General features: G+C 34.8%; 1 protein-coding gene across 1 annotated transcript in view; it reads right to left on the reverse strand.

Annotated features, from left to right (window-relative positions):
- LOC134649775 (uncharacterized) overlaps window positions 1-12,925 on the reverse strand; it is a 77,155-nt gene that overhangs the window by 24,686 nt on the left and 39,544 nt on the right. The window contains exons 2-3 of the mRNA XM_063504604.1: window positions 8,066-8,102; window positions 2,798-2,848 (exon numbers count right to left, since the gene is read on the reverse strand). Coding sequence (XP_063360674.1) covers window positions 2,798-2,848; window positions 8,066-8,102 — 88 coding nt within the window. The remainder of the gene's footprint in view (window positions 1-2,797; window positions 2,849-8,065; window positions 8,103-12,925) is intronic.

Consider the following 12,925-nt stretch of genomic DNA (forward strand, 5'->3'; position numbering starts at 1 on the left):
GGGGGGAGACAAGTCCACGAGCTGTTAGGTTGCATTCTCGGAATCGCTCGCCGAACTCTTACAGCTTCTTAGTAGGGATACACTTGCGTATATTCCAAAGTACCAGGTCGATGGTAAGTACGAACTGTGCTTTGGTTATACTAGAGTAGGGACAAGGGTAGGTTTAGGGTAAATTCACACACTAATTATTCGGAATTTAGGATTCGTTTTAGTCTTGGTCTGTAAAACTGATGTATTTTTCTTCTTAAGGGACTTCAACTACGGTCTCGCTATACTAAAATTGTGCGTAAATAGGTATAGGGTTTGAATTGCTTAGATCTTCCAATATTTAAATTATTTGGGGAAAATAACTAACGTAAAATCTTATCTCTATTTTTATTTATGAAGTTCTGGTTTTCTGGTGTAAAGACGAGGTACTGAGAATTACAATTATGTTTCTAAGGTATTTACACAATAAAATCATAAATATCAAGTTGGGATTAGGAACACAGTCTATTCGGAGATAGAAAATCGACGACTAGCTGTTTTAGGGAACCTTTGGCAGGCAAGAGTAATCCAAAGGATATTTTGAGTGAAATAATGCTCATCTTGATATTTCAGTCTCATAAAATATAGTATATTTTTAACAAATAAACTTAGTACTTCGTTTATACTTCTAAAAGACTAGAAATACAGTTTATATTTTAGTTCTGGGGAATGGAAATGGGATTCGCATCCCTAGTTTTTGAAATAAAAAAGAATAGTAATTTTGATGACTGATGGATACTTTGACACTTCTCTTCATAGTCATCTAGGCACGCATAGGTTCCGAAGTGTTGGTCATAGCCCGTCTGGCTAAAGAGTAGGGTAGGAGTTCCAATTGACCTTGCTGATTGGACTAGGAGCCCCCAATCCTGCATCGAGCGTATGGGTAGCATATTTCGTATAGAAGCTGGTAGTTAATAATATTAACTTGAAATGCTAGGGTGTAAATGGGCTTACCCCAGGAGTGCTACTCATATGTTATCCCGGAGGCTTAATAGATTGTGGCAGGCTTCTACCAACCCCCTTTTTAAACTCATTTTACCAAATATATTTCTTTTATATTCATATTATTATATATGCTGCATTTACCTAAATAACATTATTTGAAGTAAAATATAACAACATTTACATTACAATAATAAATTCTGGTAACTTTCAGTACTATTTCTGTATTTTAATAAATTATTCTAGTAAGTTACTCGTTAACATCATAATAAATGTGCTTCCAATTTCATAATATATTTTTCCCAAAGTCCAGGTAATTGTAAATAAAATCAGAGTCCAAAATTTAGCTGATACTCATTAAAGAACCTAGGGTACCGCGGTTCACTTCGAGGGGTCCTAACGCTAGACTAGACGATCACGACTAAATCACATGGCCATATTCTAAGGGTAAATCTAAAGAGGGTGTTTATATTATGGTTAGTTAAGTAAGTAAGTAAGTAGGTAGTGGGAGGTGACAACGTGACACTATCAATCCGCGATCTACTGGTACTATCAGGGAGGGTTGCCGTGTTTCAATAAATTGCGTAACTTGTTTTTGTCTGATAGATATAAAATTAGAAGCACGAGGTAGATGATGCCAGGGACTCATTGGCATTGGGGATAATCAAGACAATGATTGTACCTACCTACTGTAAACAAGATATGTAGGTATTTTTGTGTTATTTAAGTCTAAAGAATGTGCTCGTTGTAGCCTGGCGCGTGGCGGACTCTTCGAACATTGTCGATTAGTGTGCAGCAAACTCGATTGTGTCATCTTATACCTACATTTCTAAAGCAATAAAATAAAATAATTGACATTTATTTACATATAAAAGATCATTATTTTGTCGCTATGGGTTAGCAAACGACATAAACTTGCATAATTGCATAAATACACTGCTAAAATCATCACATTTGGCTTAACCGGCTTATAAGGTAGTGGTAGTTAATTTAACTTAGGTAATAATGAATAACTTAGGTAATACAGCAACATATTTAATTCACTTGAAGCTCCGCTACACGTTCATTGAGCTCCGTCTAAATGAAGAGATTAAAACTTGAAGCAAAGTTTACGAACGCTATTCGTAACGACGTGGATGCCTGAACACACATTAATTTCGCGTTAAAATAAATTACTCTACGTGCGAGTAGTTTGGCAGTACCTAATAATAACTGGCACCGAGTACCTATACTGGATATTTCTGGCTTGAATCTTTAATTGCAAATATCGGATTAAATCTCCAAACTTTGTTTTGTCCTACACTACAACTTTTAAGATTAACAGAATTTAATGATATTCGTTTGTTATTTAGGGAATGTAACCTCAAGTTGGTGCTGTCGCTTATTTTAAAATAACCTACATAAATTTATATTGTTCACAGATTTTCAGAAAAATCATACATCAAGTATAATTTATAAAATAACTAATATTTTATTCATTGTAAAACATTAGCTAGTGATACGACTTAAGTTGTCGTATCAAAACAAGATATAAACCTTAGTGTAAGGCCTGAGTGGACGCTCGAGTTGGGCGTGCAGCGGGGCGGGGCGTGCGGCGTGCATGTTAAACAAATGCAAGCGTATAGGAGCGGCCTTAGTACACGCTGCTCAAATTACTTGTGAGCCCGACACCACGCTGCACGCCCCGCCGAACGCTCCGCTTCGAGCGTCCACTCAGGCCTTACACTTATCAAATTCTTAAAACAGAATCGAGCATTGTAGTCGCGAGGACCACGAGTAATAAGTACATACCTATTGTAACGTGTCAATGTACAATTTTGTTACTCACCGAGACTGTGATATTCCATATGCGAAGCATGTTCTACCTTGCTGGGTTCACCTGTGAAAAAAAGGCGATTACGGGATATGGTACCGTATCTGTATGCCAATAGACGTAGCAAATAACTTAAAGGAAAAGTACAACTACAAGTATGTAGACATGTCCAAAATAATAAAATTATTATGAATGTCAATTCATATCATTCATATCATTCAATCAAATTGATAACACAATTTACTTTTTTGAAAACAAAGAAATAAACGAACATAATAATAACTTACTATTTACGAGGGGTATTCAAAATATTCTCGGTATGAGAATGAAAACAAACAAGTACGAAAAGTTTGATATTTTTATTTTTCAATATACTCCCCCCCTATGTTCATACACTTAAAAGATCGATCAATTATTTTTATTAATCCTGCATAAAAATATTTTTTATCTTTGGTGTAAAAATGCTCCTCCACTGCCGCCTTCAATGCTTCATCATCGGAAAATTTATTTCCACGCAGATCCTTTTTAAGATTGGGGAACAAAAAGAAGTCGCTGGGGGCTAAGTCCGGACTATACGGTGGGTGAGTAACAGTTTCAAACCCACATTCAACAATAGCTGCCTTGGCAATATGAGCAGTATGGACGGGGGCGTTGTCATGCAGAAGCATAACACCTTTGGTTAACTTTCCTCGCCTCTTTTCTTTGATTGCATCCTTTAATTGACGTAGAATGTTAGCGTAGTACTGTCCTGTGATATTTACACCTTTTTCTTTATAATCGATCTGTAATACTCCTTCACAATCCCAAAATATCGTGGCCATGACCTTGCCAGCTGAAGGGATGACCTTGAACTTCTTGGGATGAGCTGAACCCTTAATGTGCCACTGCATGGACTCTTGTTTACTCTCTGGGTCATAATGATGAACCCAGGTTTCATCTCCAGTAACTATTCTTTGCAGCACCTCATCAGGATTTTCACCGCACAGGTCAATAAAATCGGAACAACAAGCTACACGCATGCCTTTTTGAAGCCGAGTCAGCATTCGCGGAACCCATCTTGCACTTACTTTTGACATATTAAGATGGTCATGGATAATATCATGTAGGGTAACAGCACCAGTGGCCAGCCAGGTACCAGTGGTCAGCCTTTTGAGTCGTTTATTGGTCATAAATATCTGGTATATTCGTTTAAACAAATCGCGAGTACTCAAATAGGAGCTTTGATTCCTTATTGGTTAATACGTCACACGATAGGTGCGGTGAGGGAACGGGGGGAAGAAATATACTCGTTCATACAGGTGCTGTTTTTCGACGAGTGCAATTGTGTCATGTCCGCCATATTTTTTACTGCAAGTGGTGTTCTCTTAACAGGCAAGAAAAACTATGTTTTAAAGTTAAAAGTAATTGTTTTTGTTAATGATTGGTTTATTTATTAGTTTATCTATTAAATTGCATTATATTTGAATGAAAATATCAATATTTCACTTATAAATTGAGGGGGTTGGCCATTGGATAACACTTTTTTCCAAATAATCCAGAGCCCAGCCCCCCACGGCTGACCTTTGGGTTATTCGTTTATTTTATTATTTTCGAGCCAATGCGACCGTTAGGACCGTTAAATTTACATTTTCAAATTTAGTTAGCCATGCCCTAGTCAATTTAAAGTAAAACCCAGTAGTCAGCCGCATTTGAAATAACGTTTTAATGCGGCTGTGCACTGGGTTTCGCGGATCCAGTACTCAGCCATTGACCTTGCTTGGTACTTCGCCGCCAAAAATATGCCCACATTTGTAACCCTATCTCATTGAAATAAGGTTCAAAAGTGTATACATATTTTTGACGTTAACTATACATAACTATCATTTTGCTTTTTACTGGTCGGTATATGACCTTTTAATGATAATTAGATCTGCATAGACTCGATTAATTATTTTTTACCGAATACCTACTAGGAACATAATTATATATTACCTGATTTAAGACCTCGTTAATTTTTGACGGATTAATTATTATAAAATAAATATTGCGATTCTTAGTTTGCAAGAATAATGTTAGTTAATTAAGTACCTATGGCCAACAAATTTCGTGTCATAAGAATTGTATGTACATATAAGAATTTTTTTTTATTAAGTAATACATATATGCAAAAAAATATAAACTAAAATTAAAAACTACAACTAACTACAATAACAATAACTAAAATTATAAATAAAAAATAGATATTATAACATCGTTGATTTTGATATATGCAAAAAATTATAAACTAAAATTAAAAACTACAACTAACTACAATAACGATAACAAAAATTATAAAGAAAAAATAAATATTATAATATACTTGATTTTGATATAAATATTAGTGATTTTGATCTAATTATTACGAATAGTTTATAAAGGCTGAGTACTGGGTACACAGAGGCTGCTTACTGGATTTTGGAGGCTGACTACTGGAGAAAAGTGCCACTTTTTGTTTAAACTTAATTAGAGATATTATAAAGATGATTGTTATTTTTTTTAATATTTTGTTTTAAAACTATGATAAACAATTGATCTAACCATGTCATTTGTTTAATTATACGACTAATCCTGTAGAAATGCCGAACGTTCAAACTTAAAAAAGTCGTTATAAGGCTGACTACTGGTGCCTTTACCCTATGGTACCAATAGAGAGATTGGTTACTTGTGCTATAGATTTTACCTTCACTCGACCATCTTCCAATATAAGTTTTTCCACTTTATCAATATTTTCTTGTGAAGTAGCTACTACAGGCCGGCCAGGTCTAGGGTCGTCTTCAACACTCTCCCTTCCACGTTTAAACTCGCTTGACCACTTTTGAATGGTAGATAAAGAAGGAGCAGACTCACGGTAAACACAATCCATTTCCTCTTTTATGGTTTTTTGATTTTTACCCTGTTTTGTCAAGAATTTTATCACGCATCGATGTTCTAATTTAGTTAACATTGTCAATTCCCACATGATGTTCATGTTTGTTCAGCAATTGCAGAAAAACAAAAGAACATCTCGCTTCGAATTATACTTTTTTTTAATGTCAATGAATAAACCTTAGCGGCCAGTAACGAAAGAAATTTTAGAAGAGGTTGTAAGATATCAATACCGAGAATATTTTGAACGCCCCTCGTAAGTACAATAACAAATCCTACAGATATGTTTGAACTTTAAAACAAGAACTATAAACTGTGGGTGGTTAATAATAATAAAACATTGTTTACAAAGCCCAGTATGGTCATAATCAACGCAATTTAATATTATCTTGTTTAGTAATAACTAATAAGAACGGTGATAAAACTGCTCTACTATCATAATAAAATTACAGGTTAATAAAATACTGCTGTTGCCGTAATTTAATCCCTATTACATACACAAAGGGTATATACTCGTAATGTCTATCTTGGATGCTTTTATCTCTGGCTTAGTTGAAGTAAGATGCTGTGTGGGCGTAGAGTGCGCTCTGGAGATAGGCGAGATTAGGGAATTGATACTTGCCTGGGTTTTACTCGCTAATACAGGATGAAATTTAATTCCGTCACAAATTGTAATATATATGGTTTTATGACATTACCTATCTATGGCACCATTTACACCTTTTAACCTCACTTCACCTTTCCTTGTGTTAAAATATTAGTGACACGATACAAACTAAGTAACTATACACTAGTCGTGATACATTCAAAACTTAAAATATTAATTCGACTGTGAAGTGACTCCTAATAATAAGTTAATCCTTTAGTTTAGGGTGTCCATAAGTATAAGACAAGTACCTATTGTTGATTATGTTGAAGCACTTAATTGATAATATCCAAAGATATGAGCAAGGCGAAATAATTAATGAAGTTTATTTTGCATTTAGCGAAACAACCATATCTAACTGAGGAGTGTCTTTTCAAAAGGGCTTATAGGTGTATGATTTCCATAGAGAAATAAGGCCTTTGAAAAGACACTCCTCAACTATACTTATACTCTGGAAAAAAATTATCCTGTATATAATACCGGTATTAGAATTAGAATCAACTGGAGTCTGCTTCAATTATCATGATAAATAAGATTATGTATCATATCAGAATGTTTGTGAGGAAATAATAATATAAATTTGTTCTTACAAGCCGACACAAAAGGAAGGGCCGATAATACTTATTAATTTGGTAGCCTTTGAAATATAGGATTACATATATTAATGCTATACCTACAGGTATACACTATACAGAATAAGTAGGTATGTTTTAGTTTAGTACACGTAGTTACGATCTTATGGTATAACTATTGATTAGAGTTTGGTTAACATTGAATCTTATGCTTTTAATAATCTAAATCTTGCCCGATGAATAAAATTCTGATAGGTTTAGTCATTGTTATCAAACTTGTTTGCTTCATTTGTTAACTACCCTACATTTTTAATGAAATCATTCCCCAAAGTTACCTGAGACAAATAGTTACCTGGTTGGCCGTTTCAGTAGGCCCCAAGTTATCTATTCTCTTGTAGGTACAAACTTAACAGAAACATTGCTTCATTGTTTAAGAGCATACAAAAACGTGTTTTCCAAGTGCACTGGTAAGTTGGTGAATGGACAGGCCTAGCCAAACAGGCTAAGCTGTAAATATTTACTGCGGGCTGTTGCTGAAACGACTTTGTCTTGAATTTCAAAGGCAAATTTGAACAGGTTTTTTAGGATGCTGGAATAAGTTTACAAAAGAACTAATCTCTGATGTTTTTAATATAATGAAAAATACTTAACTATTGAAGTTTTTCTTTGATTGAAAAAATCCTGTAAGAAATAGACAGTAGCCGTTACATTTTCCATTTTTATCAACGACAGAACAGATACGGCCTAGCATATCATATATGTATTTTTTTTGGTACCTAAGCATACTTACATATTTTAGAATTTATAGTTTTATGGATTTTTTGTTTATAGTTTATTAGTAAGTAGTAGTGTTTATTAATTTTAAGATTTATATATGAGAGATTGAGATTGAGATAATACTCAAAACGTAACTTTCTATTTGTGACACAGCAGCATTTTTTATACGTAAGTCTATTAAACTAATTGAGAGTGCTAGTTGATATTTAAGAAGCATGATAAAATGATGTCTTTTAAAAAAGTAAATAAACACCCACATAGCAATTTACGTCAAATAAACATTTTAATGCTCATTAATTACCTGCATAATACAGGTTTAAAATATTATACCTTCAAATTTAAGTAGCCTAGTAACCTTAAAATATAAGTAGGTACGTATTTCATAAATACAGAGAAAAAACTCACCAGCCTTTAATTTCTCTAATTCCTCCACAGGCACATCCTGAAACAAAATAATTATTGTTAATATTTTTTTTATCTAACCTCCCATTAACCCTTAAGGCTCCGTTAACGATTTTAGAGCCAAAATGTAAAATTGATAGATTTCGTCGTTGAAATTGTACATATTTTGTTACGTAATATCTAAATAACAAGTATTGGTTTCTATTAGCACGTCTTCTCATCTTGCCTTTTAATAATGAGGTCTCGAGCGTGCGTCACCGGCAATATATGACGAGAAGGGGCAGTTTTTAAAAATTCATCAAAATATTATAGTGGTAAATTATATAAATATAGAGTAAATATAAAATAGATTAATTAGATAGATTTATATAGAGTAATTATATAAATTATGTAAATATAGAGTAAATGCATGTTAGTATTAAGTATGTATAGTAAATTTGCACGCCGTAAGTCGGCAGAATTGTGCTGGACTTATATCTCTATGTAACATCTGTGTTAACCATGATTCTAGCAAATAAATAAATTACAATTACAATTAAAATTATATATAAGGACAGTTTCAGGAAATGTTGTAGATTGTTTAAGTATCAAAATTACGTTGAAATTAAGTCGATTTTCACGAAAAAAAAATCACTTGTTTTGAAGTAATTTCTGGTGAAAATTGATTTCGTCTAACTTTCATTTACTCTTGTTCAATATCATATAACAAAAATGTAGTCTATGAAAGTTGGAGTACAGGATATGTGTAATACAAAATTACCATTTTTAGCAGTCCAAACTTTACGAAATTTCCAAATAAGATCGACTAAATCAGTGCTTTGCGCGCGTTTACGTAAACGTCCATCAGAAAAAAAAACAGTACTAATTTAGTGAGTCTGTTTTAAAAAAAAATGATCTGTACAAGTGCAATATAAGAAGACGTGCTAATAAATACCATTGTTATTTTTATTACGTAACAAAAGGTGTACAATTTCATCGACTAAATCTATCAATTTTACATTTTTGCGACTAAAATCGATACCGGCCTCTTAAGAGGAATGGATACAACCGGTTCTCTATACAAATGTATTATTTGGTTATTTAAATAATTCATACAACTTTTTAAAAGCTCCTAACTCTTATAATAATTTAAAAAATCAAACGAAGGGGCAGGAGGTCAATATACATTAAATTGTGTAAAAGATATGTTCTTTTATGACAATGTCATGCAATTTTTTAATTACAAGGAAACTGAAAATAAAAATACCGCTTCGGGCAAGATAGCGTTCCATTTTCCCTTTAATTAAAAAGTTTAAAACATCGCTTACAGCCGTCTCTGCTTTGTATATAAATTATTCATGCTAATTCTATCAAAATGTCCAAACACAAACAATATTTTACTTAATTACCGGGTAGGAATATTATTAACCAAGTGAAGTCGCACAATGTCGGCGTTTTTTCTATTTTCATTACATAACCACTAGTGTATTACGAATTACGTGAAGAAGCGCTGGTGGCCTAGCGGTAAGAGCGTGTGACATGCAATCCGGAGGTCGCGGGTTCGAACCCCGGCTCGTACCAATGAGTTTTTCGGAACTTATGTACTTACGAAATATCATTTGATATTTACCAGTCGCTTTTCGGTGAAGGAAAACATCGTGAGGAAACCGGACTAATCCCAATACGGGCCTAGTTTACCCTCTGGGTTTGAAGGTCAGATGGCAGTCGCTTTCGTAAAAACTAGTGCCCACGCCAATTACTGGGATTAGTAGTTGCCAAGCGGACCCCAGGCTCCTATGAGCCGTGGCAAAATGCCGGGACAACGCGAGGAAGAAGAAGAACCACTACCCATAACCTGTTTCATACGAGGGGTAATAAATAGGTATGTTTTGACCGTAGGTATAGGTACTTCAAGTTCTAGCTATTGCTTTGGCAGTTGGCACGCTCGGTATGGATAGAAATTGCTTCTTTGAAGAAGTTTTACATTTTTAAGAAAACTTGACTCATACACTTTCTCGTATTTCTATATATTATATAGCCCAACCTATAAAACTTGCTTTATAACTTTATGTTGCTTTGTGAATACATTATGCTTTAATCTGTGTTGTATATATTCAGGTTCGTATTATAAGCAATCATCATTGTGGACCATACCGACAGATATTAATTAGCATAAATTAAAACATGTATCGCGCTCATAATTAATATGCGATATAATTTTCATTTAAATGTAAATAATATCATATACAATGTATCGAGTTAGCCAATTTGCATAAAACGTGCCCAATAAATTTCTCTTGGGACACTGGCCTGGGGCATAGAATTAAAATTAAAACAAGCTAATGAAAATATTTGGTTTCGCTCAAACGTTTGTTCAGTTGCGACTTTGAGACCTGTTGTTACAATAACTTAACAGGAACTGAGATTTAAATATTTTAGGTAAATATACCCGTCTCGCTAACGCTAGTGCGATAAGGACAAGGCGAAAAATCCTGCGTAAAAATCTCAAAAATCGAGGTTTCGTACTCGAGTGTTTCCCCCTGCAAAACTGAACCAATCGTAACCAAATTTGGAAATATAAATGATTATGAAATTATCTGTATCGGACCGTTTTGCTTTTTTGGCTAATTGATATCAGTTTTGAATACCACGCCTCTCATTGCGGCATAGTCAATTAGGCCATTTTGGCCATTTTTGAAGGGCTCTAGCGCCTTAAAAAACAAAAATATAAAAAACAGCAAAACGGTCCGATACAGATATTGACCATATTAATCTGTGTTGAAAATAATATTGCTCTAGCCTCAAAACCCACGGAGGAAACAGTCGAGTACGTTTGTATGGAGAAATGACCACTCCTGTTGCCTCTTAACTTGAGTTGTTGTTAAAAGACTCAGGAGAACCAATAAGGACTGAGTGGTACAGTCAGCAGCAGAAGTTGCTAAGCGAGCGAGGTGTTCAAAATTACCTTGGCACGCTCTTATTCTCTAAGCAATAAAGTCGCGTCAAGATCATTTTGAACACCTGGCCCGCTTAGCAACTTCTGCTGCTGACTGTATGAAATGAGTAACAGAGAAACATAACAAGACCCTACCCTAGCAACAAGAAGACTATCTACTCAATTTATTTGACAGTATCTTCAAGGTATTTAACTTATATATGTATATGTATGTGACATAAAGCATTAAATATATGTCATAAAAAATATTTCAGGAATGAATGTGGAGGAATGTAGAAGACAATTTGAAAATTATGGATGTGAATAATGAGATGGCGGGCGATATTAAAGTGTGAAAGAAAAAGATCATAAATAAATGAGACAAGGGCAAGCGAATGATGATGACATTAATTTAAATTGTGTTAGTACTTAAAAGATATCTATTCATTCATTCGTTCACTAGCTATTCTCCAATAAGTATCTACTGTATATCCATATCAACCTGGTTGTCACGTTACCTTGGTTTCCGAAGTTCATGGTTCGCCCTCGCTCGCGCCACTAATAATAAATACACGACCTGTTGCCAACTTTCCATTCTATTATAGCTGAAATATCAGCGCCCGAAACGGACTAACTTTGTCAGCTTATGTCGAACTTTTTATCATAGCGGTTCTTAAAGATCGTATATTTTCTCCGTTGTTTATCTTCAGATCTACTATCCATTCAAAAATATACTTCTATTTCTGTAAGAACGTCTATTTATGATTATTAAAAGAAAAGATAAAAGATTTTTATTCGTGACGATCACAAAACATGTACGGACATGTACAGACAACAACAACAGCAAGAAAAGAAGAAATCAATAAGTGTGCATCACGAAATGGACCCAACTCAGCATAATGCTAGTTAGTTATAAAGCCAGCGCTAATAAGATTTTGCTTGACTAATAAAATGGCCAGCTTAATTTAGTTTTTCCGCTACAGAAAATTCAACGCGATCAAATTGAATTTAAAATCAAGCACCACTTGCATGGCAGCTGTTCAACCGTTTTCCAAGTACTTAACAGCGACTAAATAAACATTTATTAGCAAGTAAAAACATTTTAAATGATCGCGCGAGCCAACGTCAAAGTAATATAATTTGCATATTTAGAGCTTCTGATCCGCCGCCTGAATACAAAGAAACTTCAGAACTGAAGGCATATTCAGAAAATTAAAATATTACATTTATCCAATGTTAATGTATGTTGAGCCAGACGTGGCTCAATCCGCGATTTCGTCGCTTTGCTACAGGTAGCTAAAAGTACATCCATTCCGCCACAATTTTGGGGAAAGCCATAAGGCGCGCGTGGCGCTGTCACCACCTAGCGGCCATATCTGTACTGATCGTTACGGCTCCTCTACACGATGGGCCAGCGCCGGCCACTCCAGGGGACGCATTTATGCGTTAGAGAGAGCAAGTTATATTGCTATCTCATTCTACCGCATGGCTGCGTCCCTTGGAGTGGCCGGCGCTGGCCCATCGTGTAGAGGAGCCATAACAGACGCGTTTAGTTAGATAGTGAGTCTTCTGTACTTCGAGCGAGATTCATGGGCGAAAAATGTCAAAATCAGATGAAATATATCACATTAATCTTTAGGTTCAAATCGGTTTCCAAGCTGCCTGTAGGTAAACAAAACAGTTAAGAGTGAATATCTATCATCTAGACACGCGGCAGCGTGTCAAGCCAAGTTCAAAAGAAGAGAACTGGCGACGCAGCGGCCGTGTGTTATATAACACGATAAAATACACTGAGTAGGTAGTGATATAATACCTATCCCTATTAATCCTACCACATTACTCAGACTATTGTAGCAGACCTACTGCCGTATTTGAACTTCAAGATATTCACAAGAGACGACACGTACTAGATCTATTCTAGATACGTTATAGTTTAGATTTCAACTAGT

The sequence above is a fragment of the Cydia amplana genome, chromosome 7 (assembly GCF_948474715.1).
Source record: "Cydia amplana chromosome 7, ilCydAmpl1.1, whole genome shotgun sequence".
Taxonomy (NCBI): domain Eukaryota; kingdom Metazoa; phylum Arthropoda; class Insecta; order Lepidoptera; family Tortricidae; genus Cydia; species Cydia amplana.